General features: G+C 45.1%; 1 protein-coding gene across 4 annotated transcripts in view; it reads left to right on the top strand.

Moving 5' to 3' along the window:
- The window catches only part of USP7 (ubiquitin specific peptidase 7), a 69,368-nt gene extending 55,584 nt beyond the window's left edge, over positions 1-13,784 (top strand). For all 4 annotated transcript variants that reach the window (XM_024349753.3, XM_016929384.3, XM_016929385.3 and 1 more), the window contains 19 exons: positions 19-175; positions 1,268-1,412; positions 2,034-2,164; positions 3,214-3,348; positions 4,138-4,239; positions 4,432-4,537; positions 5,377-5,469; positions 5,554-5,621; positions 5,979-6,079; positions 6,851-7,004; positions 7,420-7,487; positions 7,969-8,077; positions 8,171-8,248; positions 9,482-9,582; positions 10,830-10,929; positions 11,420-11,539; positions 11,715-11,786; positions 11,930-12,020; positions 12,464-13,784. In XM_024349753.3, the coding sequence (XP_024205521.1) occupies positions 19-175; positions 1,268-1,412; positions 2,034-2,164; positions 3,214-3,348; positions 4,138-4,239; positions 4,432-4,537; positions 5,377-5,469; positions 5,554-5,621; positions 5,979-6,079; positions 6,851-7,004; positions 7,420-7,487; positions 7,969-8,077; positions 8,171-8,248; positions 9,482-9,582; positions 10,830-10,929; positions 11,420-11,539; positions 11,715-11,786; positions 11,930-12,020; positions 12,464-12,570 (2,038 nt within the window). In that variant the 3' untranslated portion in view covers positions 12,571-13,784. The remainder of the gene's footprint in view (positions 1-18; positions 176-1,267; positions 1,413-2,033; positions 2,165-3,213; positions 3,349-4,137; positions 4,240-4,431; positions 4,538-5,376; positions 5,470-5,553; positions 5,622-5,978; positions 6,080-6,850; positions 7,005-7,419; positions 7,488-7,968; positions 8,078-8,170; positions 8,249-9,481; positions 9,583-10,829; positions 10,930-11,419; positions 11,540-11,714; positions 11,787-11,929; positions 12,021-12,463) is intronic.

Genomic DNA, 13,784 nt, shown 5'->3' with positions numbered 1-13,784 from the left:
TAAAATGTTTTCTAATAGGTTTGAATTCCCCGAGCAGTTACCACTTGATGAATTTTTGCAAAAAACAGATCCTAAGGACCCTGCAAATTATATTCTTCATGCAGTCCTGGTTCATAGTGGAGATAATCATGGTGGACATTATGTGGTTTATCTAAACCCCAAAGGGGATGGCAAAGTAAGTGGTGGGACCCAGGGCTGAATGCAAGCTCATCGGAAAGTTAACACTGAAGCTCTGCTTCAGCCTGTTCTGGTTCCTACTCGGAACCTTGTCAGGGACCCCTAACTGATCTGTGTCTTCTCTGGCTGCTAAATGCTGTTTTCCTATCCATTTAATTGCTGAGATTTGAAGGTAAATAGTAAATTAGCATTTGTGCTTCTCTTTGTTAGTAATCAATGTTGGGCCCTACAGAATCCCTTATATGTCATATGAGACACTTATATTTTCTTCTGAATGCTCGTGGGATAATTACCCATGCCGTGGGCCCAGTCGGGGAGGCTGGCTGGTCGCATGTCCCTCTGCGTGCCCCCTGGTCCTATCTTGTTTCCTCTCATGGGGATCTCATGCAGTCTTCACCACCACTCTTTTGTAGAGGGCGCCATACTCATTTGGCAGATGAGGGTCTTAGAATCTACCCCCAAGACCACAGGGCCAGCACCCAGCTCCTGCCAAGGGGATTTGGTGGAGGGACCCGACAGCACGAGAGAACAGTGAAGAGTGCCTGTAACAGCAGCGTTCGTCACTGTTTAATATGGCTGCATCCACAACGCAGATGGGAAGATAACTGTTAGGAACATGCTATGTTGACTTCAGTCTGGCCCTTAACTTGCTTCCATAAAATGCCATGGGATAGGATAAAACAGCTCATTTAATTTTATAACTAAAGGATAAAATTTGAACTCTCGTTTGGTGTGCTCAGTATGGCCTTTTTAATTCTGTAAAGAGTTGGTAGTGTCAGTAGATTGAATGTAAGTGGCAAATGGGCTATTTGAGTAGATTATAAAAATTGCCATTGGGTGAATGGTAGCAGTGCCCACAGAATGTTGAATGGGGACTGCGAAGGTCCTGGTGAATTGTATGAGCGGATGCCTGAGGCGCTGCCTGCCTAGCACACCGTGAGATTGTGTGCCTGTATAAGTACACACATGGATATTTTTTCAACTAGGGGCATACCTAGAAGTTCACACATTTTAGAACAACGCTGCCTTCTAGTGTTGGGTACTTGTCACAGTGCTTGATCGCTGCTGATGTGTGTTGTTTTCCTTGCAGTGGTGTAAATTTGATGATGACGTGGTGTCAAGGTGTACTAAAGAGGAAGCAATTGAGCACAATTATGGGGGTCACGATGACGACCTGTCTGTTCGACACTGCACTAATGCTTACATGTTAGTCTATATCAGGGAATCAAAACTGAGTGAGTAGTGTTCACTTTTGTTCTGTTCTTTACTGTGGTGGACTTGGACATTTGTACCATGAATCCCCAATATCCTTTTCTGTCCAAACACATTTTATGCTTATTCCACTGTATTCACAGCAGCCCAGAAATGAGCAGGGTTGGGCTTGCGCGTTTCGATGCAGACTCATGGTACCAAGTAATTTCATGTTAATAGATTATTTTATTTGATTTGATTTTATTTTTTTGAGACGGAGTCTTGCTCTTGCCCAGGCTGGAGTGCAGTGGCGCGATCTCGGCTCACTGCAAGCTCCACCTCCCGGGTTCTCGCCACTCTCCTGCCTCAGCCTCCCAAGTTGCTGGGACTACAGGCGTCTGCCACCACGCCTGGCTAATTTTTTTGTATTTTATTTTATTTTATTTTTTAGTAGTAGAGATGGGGTTTCACCACGTTAGCCAAGATGGTTTTGATTTCCTGACATCGTGATTGGCCCGCCTCAGCCTCTCAAAGTGCTGGGATTACAGGCGTAAGCCACCACGCCGGCCTAATAGATTATTTTATTAATGATGACCTAGAATCGGGAGCTTCTAAGAGGGGAAAGTCCATCTGCAGGGGTCAAAGAGGATGCCTTTGTCCTGCAGGTGAAGTTTTACAGGCGGTCACCGACCATGATATTCCTCAGCAGTTGGTGGAGCGATTACAAGAAGAGAAAAGGATCGAGGCTCAGAAGCGGAAGGAGCGGCAGGAAGCCCATCTCTATATGCAAGTGCAGGTCAGCCCCCGCCCTTCTGGGACTCCTGGGTCACCATGCAGCCAGGCACCCATCTCTATACACAAGTGCAGGTCAGCCCCCACCCCTCTGGGACTCCCGGGTCACCATACAGCAGGGCTTCCATCTCTGTACGCAAGTGCAGGTCAGTCCCCACTCTTCTGGGACCCTTGGGTCACTGCACAGCAGGGCAGCTGCCCAGAGAGAAGCTGCTCCACATGCTCTCCTGAGCTTGGTCACAGTCCCAGAGTAGTTCCTGATACACAAACCGGGACTGTTGTGCCTTGGGCTGCCCTGGGCAGCTGCCTGAGTATTTGTAACACCTGGCCCTGTTGGTGGCAGGCAGAGCCCGTTCAGGAGTAAAGACTTGGTTGTCAGAAGTCAGGCCACCAGACAGAGTAGTGATTAAGTGCACGTCAGGTTGCTTCAAAAAGTACTGAGGGGGTTGGAGAAAGGGAGGAGGTCATCTCACTGTTGGCTGTCTAGCTAGGTCCAATTTATAGGTGAGTTAAGTTATTGCAGTGAAACACAGTCTCCTTTTCTTTTTCCTTTTCTTTTCTTTTTTTTTTTTTTTGAGACAGAGTTTCACTCTTGTTGCCCAGGCTTGAGTGCAGTGGCGCGATCTCTGCTCACCTCAACCTCTGCCTCCCGGATTCAAGTGATTCTCCTGCCTCAGCCTTCCTAGTAGCTGGGATTACAGGCATGTGCCACCACACCCAGCTAATTTTGTATTTTTAGTAGAGACAGGGTTTCTCCATGTTGGTCAGGCTGGTCTCGGAACTCCTGACCTCAGGTGATCCTCCCGCCTCGGCCTCCCAAAGTGCCGAGATTACAGGCATGAGCCACCGGGCCCTGCCCACAGCCTCCTTTTCTAAATAAATACCTGATTTAGGTTTTGGTCATTTTATGTGGTTTTTCTTCATTGGTCTTCTGAAGAAGTTTCTTTGGAACAAAAAATGAGTTTTCAGCATTTCAGTGTTTAAATGTGTTCAGTGTGGACTCATCTTTTGTCAGTTGTCAAGTCTTTTCTGTGTTTTCATACATATTTTCAGATAGTCGCAGAGGACCAGTTTTGTGGCCACCAAGGAAATGACATGTACGATGAAGAAAAAGTGAAATACACTGTGTTCAAAGTATTGAAGAACTCCTCGCTTGCTGAGTTTGTTCAGAGCCTCTCTCAGACCATGGTACGTACCGGTCCCGTGGACATACCCACCGTGGCTCCCAACGTCCACCTTCCTTCCGTGTCGCTAGAAAATACTGATTGCCTTTGGGGGTAGGTGCTGTGTCCAGCCACTGCCTAACAGTGAGGAGTGTGACCCAGGAACATTTCCTGCCTGAGAAAGTGCAAGAAAACCATTGAGCCCCTGACTCCTGCACAGGGGAACCCACAGGATTTTGCAGACATGTTTTCACCCCTTTTCGTCATCTCCCACTCCACTCCCTGCACCCCCACCCCCTCTTTATTTTTGTAAATGGGCATTCGATCCTGAAGGATAAGTCACAGTTGTCCAAATCAACCGGGGAAGAATTAGAATTCTTTTTCTTAGAATCACTGTCTCTTTTCTTTTTTTTTTGAGACAGAGTTTCACTCTTGTTGCCCAGTGGCGCGATCTTGGCTCACTGCAACCTTTGCCTTTTGGTTTCATGCAATTCTCCTGCCTCAGCCTCCCAAGTAGCTGGGATTACAGGCACCCGCCACCAGGCCCAGCTGATTTTTGTATTTTTAGTAGAGACGAGAGTTCACCATGTTGGCCAGGCTGGTCTTGAACTCCCGACCTCGTGATCCACCCGCCTCGGCCTCCGAAAGTGCTGGGATTACAGGCGAGAGCCACAGCACCTGGCCTACGATCACAGTCTTAACATTGACTATATATGTATATGTATGTATATGTATATACATATGTGTGTGTAATATAGAGGACTAAAATATGAGTGTGTTTTTATTTTAATCTACTCTTAATATTTTTTTGCAGGGATTTCCACAAGATCAAATTCGATTGTGGCCCATGCAAGCAAGGAGTAATGGAACAAAACGACCAGCAATGTTAGATAATGAAGCCGACGGCAATAAAACAGTAAATATTGTTAATAGCGTATCTGGTTTGGAACCGTGCAGAAGGCGTTAGTCCTCTGCACTTAGTGCAGCTTGTTTCCCTTTGGTCCACTTAACTAGAATTGGACGTTTTCTTCAATACTTGACTGTAGTTTTTCGCTCTGTCACCTAAGCCATTAGACTCTTCTAAAATCAGCGTCTCTTTTGGAAATAGATGATTGAGCTCAGTGATAATGAAAACCCTTGGACAATATTCCTGGAAACAGTTGATCCCGAGCTGGCTGCTAGTGGAGCGACCTTACCCAAGTTTGATAAAGATCGTAAGTGCCCACGAGACGCCTGCCTGCACTTAGAGCAGTAGCGTTGGATTCCTGGATTGTTGTTCTAAACACACAGGGTTAAGCCTTCTTCCCTTGCAGAAAGATCTGTTGATCAATTCCACAAAAGCTCACTAGACTTCCTGATGAAGTCAAATAAGACTGACTTGGCTGCGAGTTTCCTGTGAGGCCCGGAGACAGTAGCAGCCACGTGGGGCCGTCCTGTCCTGTCTTCAGTCTCAGCTGCTGTGCTGTGCTAATCACGTTGGTCAGATCCTAAAGAGCAGGGTTGCAAACGTTGTCTGTCAGGGACCAGATAGGCAATATCTCAGGCGTTTCAGGCCTTTCTGTCTGTACTAAGGCGGCCACAAAGAATATATAAATGAACGGGCTGGCTGTCTTCCAGTACAACTTTATCGACAAAACAGGTGGATCGGAATTTGCTGACCCTTGCTATAAAATGACAGACTTTTATTGCCGTGAGTGGTCACTTCTGGCAAAGACACAAGACCATGCGCAATCTTCCCGTGGCAACGCTCTTCCAGCCAGTCAGTCCAGGTCTCAGAACTAGGAATTCTAAGTTTGCTGCACTCAGTACCGTCTTGACTGTCTAAATGTAGTGGGTTTCCATGGGTCTGATGTTTGGAAACTCAGCGGTAATAGCCTCAGCTTCGTGAATAAGCCACATCTGAAGTAACTTTTAGGTACCTTAAGCTGTCATTTCACTTGTCATTGAGCTATTCAGCTTACTGGTTTTTTTTGTTTTTTTGTTTGTTTGTTTGTTTTTTAAGCATTGTGCTGAGTGTTTGGATCTTAACAAAACTTGTTTATTAACCTTGTAGATGATGTAATGTTATTTTTGAAGATGTATGATCCCAAAACGCGGAGCTTGAATTACTGTGGGCATATCTACACACCAATATCCTGTAAAATACGTAAGTCCTTCATGCACTTGCCTTCTGAGTAGATTTTGCTCAGTACATTACAGCTACACATTTAAAATATCTTCTTTCTCCTAGGTGACTTGCTCCCAGTTATGTGTGACAGAGCAGGATTTATTCAAGATACTAGCCTTATCCTCTATGAGGTTTGGATGGTTTATTTTTCCATAATTAGTATATTCTTAGTAGTTTGTGGAGGGTTTTGTTTGTTCTTTTTACCCCGAATTTGTTACAGTGTTAGGTCTACCAGCTAACTCAGGGCCTCAGATGATCTTGAGAATGACATTTAGATTTGTGAATTTTTTTTTTAACCTGTTTTAGAATCAAATCTGATTGTTACATATTTGTGGATTTATTCATTTAGCTTTTCCTGTTAACATTTTAACTTAAAAGGTGGATAGAATTGGGTGTAGAGAAAATACTTAAGTACATGGAAGACTATCTGGCCATATTAAACGTTAGACAGACTTTGCAGTGTAACAATTTTATATCTTTCACTGTAGGAAGTTAAACCGAATTTAACAGAGAGAATTCAGGACTATGACGTGTCTCTTGATAAAGCCCTTGATGAACTAATGGATGGTGACATCATAGTATTTCAGAAGTATGTACTTTGTGAAGGATTGTATCACTTTGTACTAATTTCAGGATTTTTTTAAGTTGTAGAACCAAGAAACATGTGTACCTAGATCGTGAGCCACGTTTTTGTTTTTGTTTTTTTAATGTAACTCTGTTGAGAGGCTTTCTCTGGGTTTTGAAATTAGGTGTGGTGAACATTTTCATCTCAAAGCTCTTCTCAATTCCTTAAAAATTCCTTAAAATGTCTCAAGTGCACGTGGCCACTATTAGCAGAGTGGGAACAATTGCTTCCTTCCCCTAAGATTTATGAAATCGAAACTCCTTAGAATGTTCCTACTTGGGTAATTCATTTCATTCTGTCTTCATGTAAACCAGCCAGTCTTTGGTCTTAGACACTCAGTGTCTGAAAGCGGCTCGATGGTACACGAAAGCCCAGATTTGCTGACTCACGGTCAGAGACTGGGCTCTACCACCTGTCAGGTCTGTGGGCAAGACACTGCGTCTGGGTCTGCTCCTGTAGAGGACAGCAGGTGCTGTTACCTAAGGGGGTTTTGTTTTGTAGTGGGATGAGAATGTAAAGCCACTACATTGCGCCTGGCTCAGTGCATCCCCATGCATACTTGCCTCGCTTACAGAGGGAGCTCAGGCAGATGCCTGGCCCCTTCAAAGGGGAACCTGAATTTATCTTACAAGAGAGCCTGTTGGTGTCACTGTTGTGTAAAAGATGATGCCATTTTTACCAGCTACCCCCTGCCATGGACTTTGATTCAGACTGCAAACTTTCTCCCTCCACCAGGGATGACCCTGAAAATGATAACAGTGAATTACCCACCGCAAAGGAATATTTCCGAGATCTCTACCACCGCGTTGATGTCATTTTCTGTGATAAAACAATCCCTAATGATCCTGGATTTGTGGTTACGTTATCAAATAGAATGAATTATTTTCAGGTATTTAATAAATGCTCCTTTCCTCTTCAGATCCCACTCCAGAAAGACAAATTTCTTTCTTAAAATGCTTGTTGAAGAAGCTATCTCATGGTTTTGGTTCAGAAGGGGCTGTGCCCGAGGAAATCTCCCACTGATGGATTCAGGCTCTCTGCCATGGGAGCTAGAATAATCGCCATCAGAAAAGAACCTGTAGACCTCACCATTAAAAGTGAAAACCCTTTTCAAAGTTATCTTCATCAGATATGCTACTCCCATGGTGATTCATTAGGGAATAATATAGTTTATTCCTGTTTAATAAATTTCTAGGGAATTTAGATTCAGGCTGCTCATAGCACATTTTAAGTAATTAAGCATGAAGTTTATGACCAAGTTTCAATTTTTCCCCAAAATGTGAACCTTCCTTTCTGTGTCTCAGGTTGCAAAGACAGTTGCACAGAGGCTCAACACAGATCCAATGTTGCTGCAGTTTTTCAAGTCTCAAGGGTAAGTCACGTGTGCGGACACTTGCTTGGTCTTGACTGCATGCTTTCCACAGTTCATTGAAACATCTTGGAACTAATTTTAATAATTAGCTCGCCATTTCACCTGACATGCCATTTCTTGCTTAGTTTCAGAATTGTCACCACTCACATCTTGATCACATTACTCTGAGATGTTAAAATAATTGACAGCCTCATCCAAAGCCAGACTGACTTTAGATACATCCTCAGTGCATCTCCCATGTGTCCAGCTGGTCAGTCCTGCCAGGCTGCTGTGTGTTTTTTCACTATTGCAGAGAGCATTCAAGTGTGACAGCGAGTGGGACTTAGTTCTCGGGAAACAGGAGTATTAAGTTAAACCCCATGCTAGGTCCAAATTTCAAGACCAGGTGTAAGGCCAGCGGTTTGCTTTTATGCTCACTCACAGATATTTGTTTTTAGGCAAATAAACAAGTCATTTATTTATATGCTGTTTTCTTGTGTAGTTATAGGGATGGCCCAGGTAATCCTCTTAGACATAATTATGAAGGTACTTTAAGAGATCTTCTACAGTTCTTCAAGCCTAGACAACCTAAGAAACTTTACTATCAGCAGGTATGAGTCCAAATTAATGTAACTATGGGTCATAAAGAGAAGGCTTGGGGTTTTGGTGACGGTATCTGATGTGAATCTTTCTTTTCTTAATAGCTTAAGATGAAAATCACAGACTTTGAGAACAGGCGAAGTTTTAAATGTATATGGTTAAACAGCCAATTTAGGGAAGAGGTAAGTTTTTTTAATACTATGAATTTTAATTTTTATTGGAACTTGCTTATTGTTTCTACCTGTCCCCAGACATTTAAAACTAAGGCACCGCAGAAAAACACTCTAAACAACAGCACATGATGGGGGCTGGGGGAGCCCTGGGCCAGTCTTTCCTGCCTCCTAGCAAGACCTCCTGAGGCCTCTGGGGTGCATGACATGTTGAGCTAAGGAACCATTCAGCAGCCAGCCCTTCCCTTCTGGGTCCCACTGTGATGCTTGCGCATTGCCACTCGGCTGAGGAGGAGGATCCTTCTCCAGCTCTTCCTGCCGCGGCCTGATCTCAGGGAGTCCAGCAGGCCTGTGAACGGAGCAGTCCTTGACTCTGCGCTTACTCCCCAAGCTGCTAGTGTAGACAGCTCCAGTGTCACCTGCTTGCTCCAAACAGAAGACACATCCAGCCACATTTTAGGTGGTTCTTTTTTGAGACAGGGTCTCGCTCTGTCACCCAGGCTGGAGTGCAATGGCACCATCACAGCCCACGACAGCGTAGACCTCCTGGGCTCAGGTGATCCTCCCACCTCAGCCCCCCAAGTAGCTAGGATTACAGGTGTATGTCACCACGCCCAGCTCATTTTTATATATATATATATTTTTTGTAGAGACAGGGTCTCACTATATTGCCCAGACTGGTCTTGAACTCCTGGGCTCAAGCATCCTTCTGCCTCGGCCTCCCAGAGTGTTGGCATTACAGGCATTAGGTGGTTCTTCAAAAAAGTCTGCGTGCCTATTCGGATGCCAGATCTCTCACCCTTTCTAGCTCTACAAGTATAGAGGGAAAATTCAAGACATAAATAGCCTCACCTTTGTAGAATTGAGCTCCCTGAAGGCCCACAATCTGCCTCTGGTCTTGTATCTGGACCAGCATTCCTTTCTCATTGTGCTAAGAGTTGGGAAGGCCCTGGGTGACCCTTCGGGACCATTTCCTGAGAAGGTGTTCTGTAAATGACAGGCTTTTTGCATCAAGGCCACTTTTGTTAACCTCCCGTCAGTATTTGGTTGGTCCTAGATTAGGGCCAGTGTTCTCACTGTGAGTGAATTCACAGATGAGGGAGTTGGGGTGGGAATGAGAGCAAGAACATGGGGGCCAGCTGGGGACAGTTGAGAACAATGATGCAACTTTCTTCTCTCTTCCTTTGTGGTAGCAGACCTTTTATGCTTTCTTGAAAGAACTTATTTTATCTTTTCATTACTTAGGAAATAACACTATATCCAGACAAGCATGGGTGTGTCCGGGACCTGTTAGAAGAATGTAAAAAGGCCGTGGAGCTTGGGGAGAAAGCATCAGGGAAACTTAGGCAAGTATTTCTTGAGCCCAATTGTGGACGTTTAGTTAGGGGTGGCAGTTAACGCTGACCTCTGCAGTTGCGTTGGTGGAAATCACCCAGCCGGTTTCCATGCGCATCATTCCCAGACTCAGTGGGGTGTGCCTCCATTGCAAAGACAGTTGCACAGAAGCTCAACACAGACCCAGTGTTGCTCCAGTTTTTCAAGTCTCAGGGGTAACCCTCAAGCCGCTGTGGTACAGAGGGTTATGCGTGTTTCACAATTAAGCCACGTTTTTCCTCCTTCCCCTTGTATCTTCTGATAACATTAGCTGTAGTAAAAAGGCGCAGTTCCCATAGAAAAGCCAAACAGAGGAAGGATATGATTCCATTTGAATGATGAACTGAAACTGGAAAGGGTGACTCCCGATTTTGTATTTGACAGATTGAGTCACTTCTGTTCCATCTAGCCAACATTTGGGCTGTAGAAAGAAGCCCCTGAATTGATTGTTTATTTCAGAGAGATGGGCATGATTCTCACTACTTTGCCCTGTAGTCGCTGTTGGAGCCATTTGGTTCCCAAACTTTCTTTAGTTTTAATAAAACAATTATTAAACAGTGAGACCCTAATCTATTACCTAATAAGAGTAAGTGAGGAAAACGCCTCTATCAGCTGAATGTGAATTCCTTGTGGGAAAGGTTTACACAACTTTCGGAGGCCCAGTCTGTACATCTCTGTGCCCAAATGTGGCCACTTCCACTTTGTCCAGCAGATCCCTTTAATCTTATGCTTCAAGGGGACCCCCTCTCCGTGCCTTGCCCCCAGTCTCTGTTTCTGATATTTCAGATCCTCTTTAAAAAAAAAAAAAAAAAAAAGGCTGGGCATGGTGGCTCACACCTATAATCCCAGCACTTCGGGAGGCCGAGGCGGGCGGATCACGAGGTCAGGAGTTCGAGACCATCCTGGCTAACCAACATGGTGAAACCCCGTCTCTACTAAAAATGCAAAAATCAGCCCAGTGTGGTGGCATGCACCTGTAGTCCCAACTACTCGGGAGGCTGAGGTGGGAGAATTGCTTGAACCCGGGAGGCGGAGGTTGCAGTGAGCTGAGACCATGCTGTTGCACTCCAGCCTGGGCGACAGATTGAGACTGTCTCAAAAGAAAAAAAAAAAAAACAAACATATCGTGGTAACTTTATTTCTTTCTAGAAAACCATTTTATTTTTATGTGAATATATAGACTTCATTTTGCCCTATTTTTTTTTTCCTCTCTGTTCAGGCTGCTAGAAATTGTAAGCTACAAAATCATTGGTGTTCATCAAGAAGATGAACTATTAGAATGTTTATCTCCTGCAACGAGCCGGACGTTTCGAATAGAGGTATCTGTCCCCGACACTGTTGGCACCAGAGAGAATTCATGAGCCCCATCTGCTGCATATTTAAATATCACAGCAAGTTGTACAAGTAGCTTGATGTGTGTTTTTATACCAGTAATCGAGGTATATGATTCCATGAGCGGACCTACAGTGTTTTTGCACAGAAATTAGTCTTCGGTTTGGGTTACCAACCCAATCCAGACAGAAACTGTGGATCACTTGAATTTAGAGCTGTTGACATTTCCACAGGAACTGGGATAATACAGTATTTGGCCTCTTAAAATTCAGTTTTTTGGGGGAGGGGGAAGAAACTTGGATATCTTCTGGCTGAGACTCCCATGAGTGCCCATCACTCTGGCTGGATCCAGGTGTGGCATTTTTTAGCAAAAATAGGCTTTACCCTCCGGGTTAGAGTAGTGTGAGAATTGAGATGTGGACACTTTGACCACGTCACTTGCACTTACAGAACTGTGTCTGTTGTCCGTGTCCCCAGGAAATCCCTTTGGACCAGGTGGACATAGACAAAGAGAATGAGATGCTTGTCACAGTGGCGCATTTCCACAAAGAGGTCTTCGGAACGTTCGGAATCCCGTTTTTGCTGAGGATACACCAGGTATGCCGTTGTGGTTGGCCGAGTGGCTCACGTCAAAACCTGGAGCCTTTGAGTGGCCGCTGTTGCCGAATCTGCGCTCCTGCTGGGGTTAGGCGTTGGTTCTGGCGGATGCCACGTGACGTGGCCTGGGGGTGCTGGGAGTGACTGTGTGAGCACGTGTCCTTTGCCATTCCAGGGCGAGCATTTTCGAGAAGTGATGAAGCGAATCCAGAGCCTGCTGGACATCCAGGAGAAGGAGTTTGAGAAGGTGTGCAGCTGGGGCCTCCTGGGGGCTTGGCGGGCCACAGGCTCAAGCCTTGCCTAGCATAGCGGCCTAGGCTTTTTTGCCAGAGATGTGAGTTTTGCTGATATACAGAAATAACGGAGGAGTTTTAATTTTTTTTCTTTTAGTTTAAATTTGCAATTGTAATGATGGGCCGACACCAGTACATAAATGAAGACGAGTATGAAGTAAATTTGAAAGACTTTGAGCCACAGCCCGGTAAGGGTTCTCGCCCCCGGGGGCTGGTGTGGGTTTCAGACTAAGAAACAAGTGGTCTGGGGCTGGGAGGGGCAGCCCCAGGGTCAAGTGCCAGCTCCTCTCTCTCCACTGGGCGACCTGTGGAACCAGGAGCAATAGGATTCCATAACCTACGAGTTCTTAACAGATCCTTACATCCTTTGTAACCTGTGAGATCTTCAAGGAGAGAAGCTTGGACGTGTGTGCAGGGTGATTGAGACTCATGGTTGTGAGGGCAGTGGCTCTGAGGCGCAGTCAGGGTGTGGGCCTCCTTAGCTCTAGGTGGGCGTGTAGCTCAGGTCCTGGCTTCTCTGCGAACTTACCCCTTGGGGAGCCACAGGGATGCATGCCTCACTGGCCGCCACCCCGCTGAGGGGTTCCAGGGCTGCTCTGTGGCCTCACTTGCTTTTCTTCATCCCCACCAGGTAATATGTCTCATCCTCGGCCTTGGCTAGGGCTCGACCACTTCAACAAAGCCCCAAAGAGGAGTCGCTACACTTACCTTGAAAAGGCCATTAAAATCCATAACTGATTTCCAAGCTGGTGTGTTCAAGGCGAGGACGGTGTGTGGGTGGCCCCTTAACAGCCTAGAACTTTGGTGCACGTGCCCTCTAGCCGAAGTCTTCAGCAAGAGGATTCGCTGCTGGTGTTAATTTTATTTTATTGAGGCTGTTCAGTTTGGCTTCTCTGTATCTATTGACTGCCCTTTTTGAGCAAAATGAAGGTGTTTTTATAAAGCTTGGATGCCAATGAGAGTTATTTTATGGTAACCACAGTGCAAGGCAACTGTCAGCGCAATGGGGGAGAAGAGGTTAGTGGATCGGGGGTCCCTGGCTCAAGGTCTGTGGGCACGAGTGGCTCGGCTGCCTTCCTGGGGTCCCGTGCACCAGCCCTGCAGCTAGAAAGTCTTGTGTTTAGGCTCGTCTGACCTATTTCCTTCAGTTATACTTTCAATGACCTTTTGTGCATCTGTAAAGGCAAAACAGAGAAACTCACAACCTAATAAATAGCGCTCTTCCCTTCATTGTGTGCATTGTCGGCCCTTCCTCGGGTTCTCCTCCTCCAGCTACCTGGGGGCTTTTTAATAAACTCGTCTCACCTTGTCAGCCACTACTGTCTGCAGCCCCTTTGCAAAGTGGATGCACTGAATACAGTCCGGACAGACATTGTGGGGGTCTTTTTTATTAAATCAAGAACATTGTTAAATTCAATTAAGGTTTACTCTGCTGCCTTGGCAGACTTACGATCTCAACAGTTCATACGAGCAGGTGAAAGAATTATAAATAGAATTTCGTTAAAGTGGAACAGACAACAAGAAAGCCTTTTAGCAAGAGGGCATGCTCACTAGTGGTTAGTAAGCTGTCGACTTTGTAAAAAAGTTAAAAATGAAAAAAAAAGGAAAAATGAAATTGTATATTTAATGAATGAACATGTACAATTTGCCACTGGGAGGAGGTTCCTTTTTGTTGGGTGAGTCTGCAAGTGAATTTCACTGATGTTGATATTCATTGTGTGTAGTTTTATTTCGGTCCCAGCCCTGTTTCCTTTTATTTTGGAGCTAATGCCAGCTGCGTGTCTAGTTTTGAGTGCAGTAAAATAGAATCAGCAAATCACTCTTATTTTTCATCCTTTTCCGGTATTTTTTGGGTTGTTTCTGTGGGAGCAGTGTACACCAACTCTTCCTGTATATTGCCTTTTTGCTGGAAAATGTTGTATGTTGAATAAAATTTTCTATAAAAATTATAA

This window comes from Pan troglodytes, chromosome 18 (genome assembly GCF_028858775.2).
Source record: "Pan troglodytes isolate AG18354 chromosome 18, NHGRI_mPanTro3-v2.0_pri, whole genome shotgun sequence".
NCBI lineage: Eukaryota > Metazoa > Chordata > Mammalia > Primates > Hominidae > Pan > Pan troglodytes.
The sequence above is the reverse complement of the archived record's forward strand: the minus strand, read 5'-3'. Positions and strand labels throughout refer to the sequence as shown.